This window comes from Thalassophryne amazonica, chromosome 7 (genome assembly GCF_902500255.1).
Source record: "Thalassophryne amazonica chromosome 7, fThaAma1.1, whole genome shotgun sequence".
Taxonomy (NCBI): Eukaryota; Metazoa; Chordata; class Actinopteri; order Batrachoidiformes; family Batrachoididae; genus Thalassophryne; species Thalassophryne amazonica.
Window position 1 is genome coordinate 79565940 of NC_047109.1, and position 13880 is coordinate 79579819.

Genomic DNA, 13880 nt, shown 5'->3' on the forward strand with positions numbered 1-13880 from the left:
AGCTGTCACCCATCACCTGAGACAGCTGACGGCAATCATCTGTGGGGTATATCAGCAGGACGGCACCTCCACCTCATTGCCGAGATATCGTTTCTACCAGAGAGGTAACGTATCGAAGCTACGGAGTGTATCTTTTTGGATTTGTGCTTAGTTTGTGGATTACTGTTCCAACGAGAGGTGGAGGTAACTTCCCTGCTGTTCGGAGTCCTGGGTGCAAACGCGCCCCCATCTAACTGTCCTTTGTTCCTCGCCAGCAGTACCAGGTCCGACACGCGGAGGCAGTGGCCACCTGGGAGTTCGGGACTTGGTGGCTCCAGTATTCCCGGGGTCCTGTGGCGTTGGAAGCCGTGTGGTTCCGGTCTTACCTTGGAGAGGCGTCTCCTATCTTCGAGCCTGCCCACACGACACTTTTGTGAATTGACTGTTGTCCATTGCTGTGATTGGTTGTATTCGTTGTGCACATTCACAACAGTAAAGCTTTGTTATTTTGACTTACTCCATTGTCCGTTCATTTGCGCCCCCTGTTGTGGGTCCGTGTTCCTACACTTTCCCAACACCTCCTACGTGTACAAAGTTCTCCAGATTCTCTGAATCTTTTGATTATATTATGGACTGTAGATTATGGAATCCCTAAATTCCTTGCAATTGAACATTGAGAAACATTGTTCTTAAAGTGTTGGACTATTCTTTCACGCAATTGTTCAAAAAGTGGTGATCCTCGCCCCATCTTTGCTTGTGAACAGCTGAGGCTTTTGGGGATGCTCCTTTTATACCCAATCATGACACTCACCTGTTTCCAATTAGGTGTTCTTTGAACATTCATCAACTTTCCCAGTCTTTTTTTGCCCCGTCCCAACTTTTTTGAAATGTGTTGTAGGCATCCATTTCAAAATGAGCAAATATTTGCACAAAAAACAAAAATGTCTATCAGTTAGAACATTAAACATCTTGTCTTTGTGGTGTATTCAACTGAATATACAGTTGTGCTCAAAAGTTTACATACTCTGACAGAATGTTTGCGTTTTTGGCCATTTTTAAGAGAATATGAATGACAACACAAAAACGTTTTTTTCACTCATGGTTAGTGGTTGGGTGAAGCCATTTATTGTCAAACAACTGTTTCCTCTTTTTAAATCAAAATGACAAGAGAACTACCAAAATGACCCCGATCCAAAGTTTACATACCTCTGTTCCTTTAACATCAGTGACAGCTTGGAGTCTTCTGTGGTAGCTGTGAACAAGGGTCTCTGATGGTGAAGCTGCCACTGAATATGTTTCGGACTTTATTTATATTAATTACAAAGAAATACAAACAGTATGGCACTTTATGGTAAATCTGCATGGAGTAGACAGTTCTCAAAAACTGAGTGACTGTGCAAGGAGAAGAGTGCGGAAAGACACCCAGACAACCCAGGAGAAGTTATGGGCTTATGTGGCTGTGATTGGAGAAATTGTGCACAGTGCAAGCTTTGCATTTTGCATCACTACTCTTAGCTTCATAGTGGAGTAGAGCAGAGAAGGATTTTCTTTCACCAAAACAGCACAGGTTGGCATGAGGGCAGAAGCGTGTGAGTGCAGAATAGATGTCAGACTGCTGTTGGAACATCATGTAGTTGTCCACGTTTGTAAGAGCCTCTGATTTCACATCACTCTGCCCGTCTGAGACGATCACATACACACAAACCACTGCGTCTTCACCACACTGCCACCACTTCATAAAATGGGTTGTAAATACACAGCACAGCCTCCTAATTAGCTCCGCTCTCTTTCTTTCATGACTCCTCTCTTTATCAACACATCCTTTTCTTTTGTCTCAATTTTGTTTCCTTTCTTCCCTTACCTACTTGTTTTGTCATGCTATCATGTTCCCTGCCATCTTTCCCTGTTCTCTCTCTCTCCCTCACCATTTTTTACAAAATTTCATTGTTTATTTCACACAGTCATAAAACCACATAAGAGAAGTGTCTGTATTTTATCATCTTTTATACTCACGCCTGAATCCCAATTAATTTGCGTTTTTCCACTAAGTCGGTTGCCTCTTTGGATCAGCCTCCAACATCAGCCAGATCTGGATTTGAACCTGAATTCTTAATTTTATTAACATTGAGAGAAAAGATTGTTTGTTGATTCAAGTAATTATACTATTTCAGGCCACTAGAAGACATTATAGTAAGGCCCTTCAGCTGCTCCCTTGTTTTCACTCGGGGTCGCCGCAGCAGATCCAAGGTGGATCTGCATTTTAATTTGGCACAATGTGACACCTAAATTGATCCTTGACTGGTGGATTGTATGTGACATTCATTATTTTTCCCCCATTGCGCGTCTATATATGTCTATACCATGCATGATTGTTTCATGAGCCAGTGGCCCAATGAGCTTTTGTTTAGTCATGACAACAGGCTTGACTTTCCATGCATCAAACATGTGTAAAATGGCAGTTGCCATATATGGACAAACAACTGTGTAGAATCCAAAAAAAAAAAAAAAGTCCAGTCTATTCTGGGAGCATGTGCTGGTGTTACCTGTCACTGCATCCACCGCACTATGGAAACACCTTGCACCCTGGATGGCAGCCATCAATGTAGACAACCAGCTGAGCTCCACCTGTTGAAAGAACCAGTCCATCGGCCACAGCCAGGTGAAATGTGAGCGTCCCATTGGCATCTTCCAGTGCTTTACACTGAGACACTGTGTGATAGATCATGCCCAGAGAAGTACACCACATGGCCAAATGGCCTTGTCTGAGTACCCATTCGTTTGACACAAAGTAATTCCAGCAGTACTCAAAGCTCCTCCAAAGGGCCATAGAACCAAGGACATCTAGCCACTGCCTTATCGTGCTGGTTAATGTTCAGGTGCTGTAAATCATAAGATTAAAAACTATGCTAAAACAATCTTAGTCCATGAACTTATGCACGTGCTGCTGTGTATCATTTAACATTATGAGTCGGGCTATCAACACATAGACCTGTGTTCAATTTCTGGTCACTCCACCTGTGTGTGTCTTTGGATGAGACATTTTATTTCCATTGTCCCAGTCCACCCAGCTGTAAATGGGTCCCAGCCTCGAATGAGGAAGTACCCTGCCTCAGGCTGGCGTCCCATCCTTGGACAGTCACAGACTGTAATCCACTTCACTTGGCAGAATCCAGGGTATAAACAGCATCACTGGTGGGCCTCAGGGCCTATATAGGACATACTTCTTTACCATTGTCTACCAAAACCTATCTCACGACATTCTGTGATGGCATCACGAAAATAAATTAATATACAGTAGTGTTCAGAATAATAGTAGTGCTATGTGACTGAAAAGATTAATCCAGGTTTTGAGTATATTTCTTATTGTTACATGGGAAACAAGGTACCAGTAGATTCAGTAGATTCTCACAAATCCAACAAGACCAAACATTCATGATATGCACACTCTTAAGGCTATGAAATTGGGCTATTAGTAAAAAAAAAGTAGAAAAGGGGGTGTTCACAATAATAGTGCGGCATTCAGTCAGTGCGTTCGTCAGTTTTGTGGAACAAACAGGTGTGAATCAGGTGTCCCCTATGTAAGGATGAAGCAAGCACCTGTTGAACATGCTTTTCTCTTTGAAAGCCTGAGGAAAATGGAACGTTCAAGACGCTGTTCAGAAGAACAGCGTAGTTTGATTAAAAAGTTGATTGGAGAGGGGAAAACTTATACGCAGGTGCAAAAAATTATACGCTATTCATCTACAATGATCTCCAGTGCTTTAAAATGGACAAAAAAAAAAGCAGAGACGCGTGGAAGAAAACGGAAAACAACCATCAAAATGGATAGAAGAATAACCAGAATGGCAAAGGCTCACCCATTGATCAGCTCCAGGATGATCAAAGACAGTCTGGAGTTACCTGTAAGTGCTGTGACAGTTAGAAGACACCTGTGTGAAGCTAATTTATTTGCAAGAATCCCCCACAAAGTCCCTCTGTTAAATAAAAGACATGTGCAGAAGAGGTTACAATTTGCCAAAGAACACATCAACTGGCCTAAAGAGAAGAGAAGAAGGAGGAATATTTTGTGGACTGATGAGAGTAAAATTGTTCTTTTTGGGTCCAAGGGCCGCAGCCAGTTTGTGAGACGACCCCAAACTCTGAATTCAAGCCACAGTTCACAGTGAAGACAGTGAAGCATGGTGGTGCAAGCATCATGATATGGGCATGTTTCTCCTACTATGGTGTTGGGCCAATATATCACATACCAGGTATCATGGATCAGTTTGGATATGTCAAAATACTTGAAAAGGTCATGTTGCCTTATGCTGAAGAGGACATGCCCTTGAAATGGGTGTTTCAACAAGACAGTGACCCCAAGCACACTAGTAAACGAGCAAAATCTTGGTTCCAAACCAACAAAATGAATGCCTCGCAGATGTGAAGAAATCATGAAAAACTGTGGTTATACAACTAAATACTAGTTTAGTGATTCACAGGATTGCTAGAAAAGCAGTTTGAACATAACAGTTTTGAGTTTGTAGCATCAACAGCAGATGCTATTATTATTGTGAACACCCCCTTTTCTACTTTTTTTTACTAATAGCACAATTTCATAGCCTTAAGAGTGTGCATATCATGAATGCTTGGTCTTGTTGGATTTGTGAGACTCTACTGAATCTACTGGTACCTTGTTTCCCATGTAACAATAAGAAATATACTCAAAACCTGGATTAATCTTTTTAGTCACATAGCACTACTATTTTTCTGAACACTACTGTATTAGTTTGTCTTTTATGACGGGTGCATGACATATGGGGTAATACAGGGTTCTGGGGGGGGAGGGTTAGAAATAGTAAAAAAACACACACATCACGGAAATACGACTCATTTCATGACGGGAGCATGAAAAAAAAAGCTTGCGACTGGGCTGTGTCTACCAGTCCGTATGAAAGGATCAGGACAAAATGATTGATCTGGATATGACAGACAAAAATAGCTATTATGATATTCCATTTAAAAAGTTAGACACAAACATATTTCTGAAAAGGGTGAAGCTGATCTACAGGTGTGAAGGCTTCAAGCATAGATCACTTTCATTATTCTTTTAACTACTTTCAGTTTACAATCCTCATCTCTTTTTTCTTGTGTTTGATTTATTTTATCTTCTGTTTTATTTTTCTCTTTGTTCCTTTCTTCTGTTTTCTCCTCTTCTCTGAACCCTATGTAATTTGCAGCCTGCATAGGAGAAACGGGTTGTTTTTAACTTGGAGTTTCTTGCGGTTGACCACGATGTTATATTTAGGCGAGGGTTGGAGTTAGGCCTGAAAATGCCTTGAGTTCACTCCACTTGACTACTCTCCACATTTATTCGTGTGTGTGTGTGTGTGTGTGTGTGTGTGTGTGTGTGTGTGTGTGTGTGTGTGTGTGTGTGTGTGTGCGTGCGTGCGTGCGTGCGTGCGTGCGTGTTTGAGGCTTACCAGCACTATTCTATGCCTAAAGTAGGTCCGTCTGAGAACAGGTTTGCTGCAGACTAATTGGGCGTGGTGCATTTGTCATTTAGTTCGTCCTCTCTGGACTGTGGACAAACTGGACAGGAATGCTTAGATGCGGTTTCAGCATGTGATGACACACATACACTGCATGGCGTGACCATTTGTGTCACCTGGCAGCAGATGTATGTCACATGTGACTAATGCAGTCATGGAATAGTCCATTTGTGATTTGGACCTGTTTTTTTCTCACTTACTGAAAGAGGAATGCAATGTGTCAGTTTTCACAACTATCCATTTTCTCAGAGAAACACTTTGAATTGTATATTATCTTTTACAGGATGTTTATTTGACTTTTAGGAGCTTGTACTCTCTGCAGTCCTCCCTCTCCATCTGGCCCCTTTGCGCCTTTCTCAAATGCAGTTAAACTACTACTTTAAAAAGTAGCAGAAGTAGAAGATTTGTGTCTTGCTGTCTTTGTGTCCTCGTAGCAAGGAAGCCTTCAGCGCTGAGCGGGGAGCAAGAGAGGGCGCCACCAAGGTGATGATCGTGGTGACGGATGGAGAGTCACATGATGGAGAGGAGCTACCGGACGCACTGGAGGAGTGCGAGAACAGAAACATTACCAGATATGCAATCGCTGTGAGTCCATCCCTGCTTCTTAATGATGCATTTACAGCATAAGTTTGAATACCAAGTCTGGATCTGTCTATATCTTTTTTTTTTTGGAGCTTATTCAGATGGTATTTCTTAACTAACCTACATTCTGTAACCACTGTTGTGACCTCAAAAATGTAATTTCGATTGTCTAGGGTGAGTATCACTTGCATTGTGAGGGAATGTCAGCCACGACATTCTGGACCCCGGTGGCTGGAGAAGGACAAGCGGATGCCAATGTTTCATCTGCCTGTGGCAGATAGATGGTTATTTTAGAGCTGTGAGAATGGACCAGTTGTCTGCTTGGGTGGTTGTCATCCAGGACCCAAGGCGATTCTGTGGAGTTGTGGATGTGGCAAAGCACAGCATCAGCGCATGCTCCCAAACTTGACTTGTCTTGATTGTCTATTTCCTTTTTCTAACTCAAAAATGGTGAAGGAGACATTGATTTCTTAACCTGAAGATTGGGTGCGGATTGTTTGAGTGCTCCTACATCATCATCATCATGACGGAGTTATTGCACAATCAAAGTGAAGATGGAGGAGTAAATTAATTTGGCTTTTGATAAAACAAGACCCCATAAGCAATGATTTAAAACAAAGACAACTCAAATGCTGACAGCTTTTGTTGCAGCTCTACTCTGTCACCATTCCTCCAGTGCCCTCTGATGGTCACAGTCAAAAGGCTTGCATGTCACCAGTCTCATGTGTTCGATTCCTGCTGGTTTGTTGCACAGATTGAGGGGAAGTCTACTGAAATAACCCAGATGCTCTGTTCTTTACCGTTTGGATACTTTCTGTACATCAGATTGTTGTGACCACTGGGCAGGATCTGTATAAGATATAAGTCTAAGTCTGTCATTTCCCTGTTATGTTGTGGTTATGTTGCATGTGATTTTTGCCATGCTACCAACACAGTTAACAATATGAATATACAGGAAATTTTTGTCTAGTTTCTTTATTCTTTAGCATTGAAGTCACACATATGTAAACCCTCGATCACCCATGGCATGTAAATAATCTCAAACACAAATTTATTCCGATACATTACCTTTATTTTACAACCCCAATTCCAATGAAGTTGGGACATTGTGTAAAATGTAAATAAAAACAGAATATAAACATCTGCAAATCCTCAATTGAATACACCACAAAGACAAGATATTTAATGTTCAAACTGATAAAATATTTACTCATTTTGAAATGGATGCCTGCAACACATTTCAAAAAAGTTGGGACAGGGCAACAGAAGACTGGGAAAGTTGATGAATGCTCAAAGAACACCTAATTGGTGTTCGTTTTGACCGTTGGGGTTTTTCTGTAATTATTGTATGGCTTTTGCCTTACAATATAAAGCGCCTTGGGGCAACTGTTTGTTGTGATTTGGCACTATATAAATAAAATTGATTGAATTGATTGATAATTGGAAACAGGTGAGTGTCATGATTGGGTATAAAAGGAGCATACCCAAAAGGCTCAGCCATTCACAAGCAAAGATCAGGCGAGGATCACCACTTTGTGAACAACTGCGTGAAAAAAATACTCCAACAGTTTAAGAACAGTGTTTCTCAACATTCAGTTGCAAGGAATTTAGGGATTCCATCATCTACAATCCATAATATAATCAGAAGATTCAGAGAATCTGTTTTTGTTGTGTTTTTTAAGTGTAATAAAGGTTTACAATCAAAAATAGGCAAGAAAAAAAATAAAGCAAAAAATAATTTTCCACACACATTTATTCAAAACACACAGCAACTATAATAAACAACTGTTTTGACACTTTATAAAGGTAATTTGAGGTCTTGTGTGAAAGACTGTGCAACAAAAAGGTTCAAACAATAAACACAAATGCACATTTTGAACAATATACAGAAAATGGTCTATGCATTTTGTTGTCCATTGATATGGTAAACAGTGCTTTACGCAGAGAAAGCAACAGAGTTATCCAGTAACATTCACATGCAAACTAGTGGAGCAATCCTGATAGTTACACACTCCCAGGGGGCTATTCAAATGGGCCAACTAGTAACACATCACTCCTGAAAACGATCTTTGGCTTTTCACATGAGGTAAATCTGCCCTATGACTGGATTTTGGAAAACCATGTGATGGTGAACCAATTCCAATTGGACCCTCACATTGCGCACGTCATCACACAGCTTCTATAAAGAGTACAAAGATGGCCGATGGCTGGCTCGAAAATCCGCAGAGTTAACTTTTCAGCCAAAAAAAAAAATCTCATATCATTAAAAAGTTATTTATAATTTAGTAAAGCTTGGTCTTAGCCATCGTAAACAACGGCGTCGGCCGCAGAGGGTTAAAAAACCGACATCATTGTGTAAAGGATCTTACCACATGGGCTCAGGAACACTTCAGAAAACCATTGTCAGTTAACACAGTTCGTCGCTACATCTACAAATGCAAGTTAAAACTCTACCATGCAAAGCGAAAGCCATACATCAACAACATCCAGAAACGCTGCTGCCTTCTCTGGGCCCGATCTCATTTGAAATGGACAGACGCAAAGTGGAAAAGTGTGCTGTGGTCTGATGAGTCCACATTTCAATTTGTTTTTGGAAATCGTGGACGTTGTGTCCTCCAGACAAAAGAAGAAAAAGACCATCCAGATTGTTACCAGCGCAAAGTTCAAGAGCCAGCATCTGTGATGGTATGGGGGTGTGTTAGTGCCCATGGTACGGGCAACTTACACATCTGTGATGGCACATGAATGCTGAAAGGTACATTAAGGTTTCGGAGCAACACATGCTGCCATCCAAGCAACATCTTTTTCAGGGACGTCCCTGCTTATTTCCGCAAGACAATGCTAAGACACATTCTGCACGTGTTACAACAGTGTGGCTTCATAGTAAAAGAGTGCGGGTACTAGACTGGCCTGCCTGCAGTCCAGACCTGTCGCCCATTGAAAATGTGTGGTATATTATGAAGCGCAAAATACAACAGCGGAGACCCCGGACTGTTGAACAACTGAAGTCGTACATCAAGCAAGAATGGGAAAGAATTCCACCTACAAAGCTTCAACAATTAGTGTCCTCAGTTCCCAAACGCTTATTGAGTGTTGTTAGAAGGAAAGGTGATGTAACACAGTGGTAAACATACCACTGTCCCAGCTTTTTTGAAACATGTTTCAGGCATCCATTTCAAAATGAGCAAATATTTGCACAAAAACAATAAAGTTTATCAGTTTGAACATTAAATATCTTGTCTTTGTGGTGTATTCAATTGAATATAGGTTGAAGAGGATTTGCAAATCATTGTTTTCTGTTTTTATTTACATTTTACACAACGTCCCAACTTCATTGGAATTGGGGTTGAAGCTTGTTTCATTTCCTCACCCTGCAGACATAACAAGCTCACAATGTCTGTGTTAGCCCACTGACAGAACCCTTCGTATCTGGCTTCATGAGAAATGGCCATTGTATTGTTTCTGCACATCCTTCAATCGTGGTTAAAACAGAGGTATTACTGAAGATTAACAAGGGAATCACAGCCTGTATATTCAGACTGTAGTCAAATTAGCAGATATTGATACATACAGCATGTGTTTTAATTGTACATATGCACATGACTCAAAATACGTAGTTCCAAGAATATCCGACTTGATGTGCTTTTGTATCATTTACATATTCCCCATGCACATCCAACGTGTCACTTATGAAAAATATTTGAATCAGGTCATTTGTATGTGGTCGTCTTAGTAAACTTGTGAAAAAAAATCTAATGTGGTGACCCAAAGTATCTACACATTCATCACCATGTCTCAGAAAAAACCTCACAAATCAGCAAAATAACCCTTTAGGTTAACTAAAATAGCTGAATGGGAACATAAGCCCTTCATTTCCAGCTCCACCCGACCAACTCAGCACCCACACTTAAAGAAACACGGTGGTCGGTGGGGCAGACCCCTCCCTTTACCACAAGAAATGGTTAAATACACAAATATGATGTGGGTCAGGCATGTATCGCAAGTCTAATGTGAGGACCATACATTATGAAAACAGAGACTATACTCCTATTTAGCACTCACTGGCCAAAACTGAGGACAAAATACCAGGAACACTCTTTCACTGGTCCATTGGGACCATTGAAAGCCAAATTAGCCACATGCATAACATTTATGTCTGTGTCAAAGATGCTAAATACGTACGCTGTACATCACATAACTACAACTGCAAAGATGATTCCTGAGATATTATTTTGCTCCATTTAAGGTACCACACTCACACACACACTCATCTTCAACCGCATAGTCCAATTAAGGGTTGCGGGGGGGCTGGAGACTTCAAAATCTATCCATTTTATTTTGGTGTAGTTGTGTTTGAACACACAAACTGCATCAGTATTGTAGCAGAGGACTTGGACTGGGTGAAAACTGTGAACATTGTACACAACTTCTCTTTACATGGCTGCACACTTTTTTATTATATGGCTGCGATGTTACGCACGTTCTGATTGGCTGATTTCCAGTCTGATATTTTCCCATATCAGACCGTTACCATGACAATCAGTCCGCGTATCAGATTCGTTACAAACCAGAAAGACAAAAACACGATTAGAAAAACCAAGTCAGGCATGAACTTACTTCATAAATATCTAAACAGCATCAGAAAAAAACACAGATTGAAAGCTTAGGCCATCAAATATGGCCATCAGGTATTGCGAAGGCTTTGCGTCCATCTATCAATCTGTCTGTCTGTCTTTGCTCAGCATACGTCCAGTTCTATTAATGCCACAGTCTTCAAATTCACAGGGAACATTCTTGGAACACAGACCTTGGACAAGTTCAAAGATGACTAACCTTGACCTATTTTAGGATACCATCCTACACAATGCTTTCAAATATGAAAGAAATTTGATCTTTTTTTGACAGTTATGAATTTTAGAAAATTCATTCAATGTTACAGGGATTTTTCCAATTTTTCTAATATTTCTCCTGACTTTGCCCTTTGACCCATGACCTTGAAAATTTAATCAGTTCTTGCCTATCAGAATATGAATCTTCAGTAAAAAATTCATAATGATGTATGAAAAACTGTTGACTCCAGGCTGTTCAAATTTCAATTCAATTTAATTTATTTTCATTTATATAGCGCCAAATCACAACACAGTTGCCTCAAGGCGCTTCACACAAGTAAGGTCTAACCTTACCAATCCCTAGAGCAAGCATACAGGCAACAGTGGTAAGGAAAAACTCCCTCTGATGATTTGAGGAAGAAACCTCAAGCAAACCAGACTCAAAGGGGGTTACACTCTGCTTGGGCCATGCTACCAACACAGTTGACAGTTCACAAACAGACAAACAAACAAACAGGGACGAAATCAACCTTCTCCAAGTTTGTTGTTGGAGGTAAATATAATTACATTTTTGTGTATTGTGGTTCCAAGAAACTCAATTTTTGATCCTGCCAGCCTCCTTCCTCATATGTTCACATATTTCCAAATATTGTGAAAAGCAGCAGCAGTTGGAAGGCTGAGTGGAACTTTACAGCCTCTATAAGAACTTATTTATATGCACGCTGTCTTCATGTTACATGCTACACCGCTATTCATGCCTCCCGCCGTCACCAACGCTTTGAAAACAGAGGATTTCCTTAGTTTGTTTGGCAGCTGGAGTCAAAGGGGAAAAAATTCTTGGGTTGGGTTGCTTGTATGGAATCCGTTCATTTTTGCTTTGGGTATTAAGTCTCCTCAGCTCGTGCAACTCTTCGTTGCGCAGCTCTGCGTCTGTCCTCCTCTTTTACAACTCTCTTGTGGCTACAGTTTTGTCCTGTGTTAGGTTTTCCAGACGGCATGTTGCCTTTGGGAATTGCTCAGTTACGTACTTTGGAATTACACTGGCACCAACATAACCATAAAATATGTATATTTTCACTTTAAATCCTCCAGTTACACTCAAATTTTGCCTGCAGGAGGTGAAGTTGGTTCTTCTCAGATTAAATGCTATATTTGCTTTTCTCTCTTTACTGTTCATCAGGAACATGGAGTAGTATTTGTTCCAATACATGCCACAGAATCTGTTCATGCAAGAATTTAATCTGCTCTCCACATTTCCAACTTCAACTCTCAGAGTTTTATTGGTTCTGTTTTCTTTTTGTATTCATTCTATCATCTCTTTCAAACTCTTTTTGTCTCCTTCCACCTTCTCTCATTGGGCTTCAGGTTCTGGGTCATTACATCCGCCGGCAGCAAGACCCCGAGACCTTCATTAATGAGATCAAGTACATTGCCAGTGACCCTGATGATAAATACTTTTTCAATGTGACCGATGAAGCCGCGCTCAACGACATTGTGGACGCTCTGGGAGACCGCATCTTCACTCTGGAAGGTATGCGATAAAACGGAAAGAAAATACAGCTTTTAAGTGTGCATTCAACATACTGTTATGACTTTTTTTTTTTTTTACAGTCCAGCTGCAGTAAAGCTTGTAATAGCAAATAACTGCATACATTTCAACAAATACATAACACTATGTAATAGGAGTGTAAATCACAATTTTTGTAATAATAGGATATTATATCAACTCTTTCGTCAACATCACCACTCAGATTTAAAAGGATAATTATACTTTTTTTTAAAATAGTTTCAGTTATAGAACCCACAAACATCTGGCCACAGCACTGTCACGTCACCTCCACTGAAAACACACACCATGTGTCACAGTAACTAATTTATGCAGTTCTCATTCAACTCATGAACAAAAATTTCACTTTCAGAGAGTTAAATTGGATATGTACAGAGCTGAGTCAACAGCAAATGTGAGAAAAATATTAGACTTAGACTCTTTTTTTAAGTGTTGTTCAGTTAAAAAAAAAAAAAACATCACAGATGCTGTCACGGAACGAAATATCGATGCACTGCTCAAATAGATTAAAAACACAGAATAAAAGTCCAAGGTGTGTGATAGTGATAAAGAGGTTTAAAAAAAACTATTGATAACTGTCTCTGTATCTATTCAACAAATAAATAAAGGACACAGGATATTGCACATTTGAAGATTCTACAAGGATAACGTTTCTACCAGATGCTACAGTGTATTCTATATCCTACATTCTGTATTGCATAGTTCTTTCCATCGATTTGTATTTAACTGTCTTATGACGGTTGGGTAAAAGCTGTCCCTGAATCAGCGTGTTTTGCAACTCAGGCTACAGTACCGTCTACCTGAGGGCAGGAGGGAAAACAGATTGTTAAAGCGGTGTGAAATGTCCCTGATTATCCTTCTTGCCCTGGAGCGCTGTTCTGCCAGTTCACCAATGGTTGGCAGCCTGGTCCTAATAATCTCTGCTGCCCTCACAACCCTCCTCAGTGCCTTCCTGTCTGCAAGGCTGCTACTTTCATGCCACAGAGAAATAGTACTGGTTAGTCGGGGGAGGTGATGGTGTAGTGGTTAAGCGTTGGGCTTGAAACCAGAGGATTCTTGGTTCAAATCCCAGCCTGACTGGAAAATCACTGAGGGGCCTTGGGCAAGGTCCTTAATTCCCTAGTTGCTCCTGGTGTGTAGTGAGTATCTTATATGGTAGCAGCCTGACATTGGGGTAAAGGAGAGGCATTATTTGTAAAGCCCTTTGAGCGTCGCTTTGTGCAGTCCATTTAGTACAAGCTCTGTTGTTCCTCTATAGAAGGAGGTGAGGACAGCTGGGCTCATATGGGTACTCTTTAACCTGCAGAGAAAGTGCAGATGCTGGTTGGCCTTTTTAACCAGAGAGGATAGGTGCAGAGACCAGAGCATCTTCTCCTGAAGTCGATCACCAGCTCC

The 13880-nt window shown here is 40.7% G+C and overlaps 1 protein-coding gene across 1 annotated transcript in view; it reads left to right on the top strand.

Annotated features, from left to right (window-relative positions):
- Positions 1–13880, top strand: part of itga10 (integrin, alpha 10) — an 83693-nt gene that overhangs the window by 42743 nt on the left and 27070 nt on the right. Inside the window, exons 9-10 of the mRNA XM_034174720.1 lie at positions 5942–6092; positions 12284–12449. Coding sequence (XP_034030611.1) covers positions 5942–6092; positions 12284–12449 — 317 coding nt within the window. The remainder of the gene's footprint in view (positions 1–5941; positions 6093–12283; positions 12450–13880) is intronic.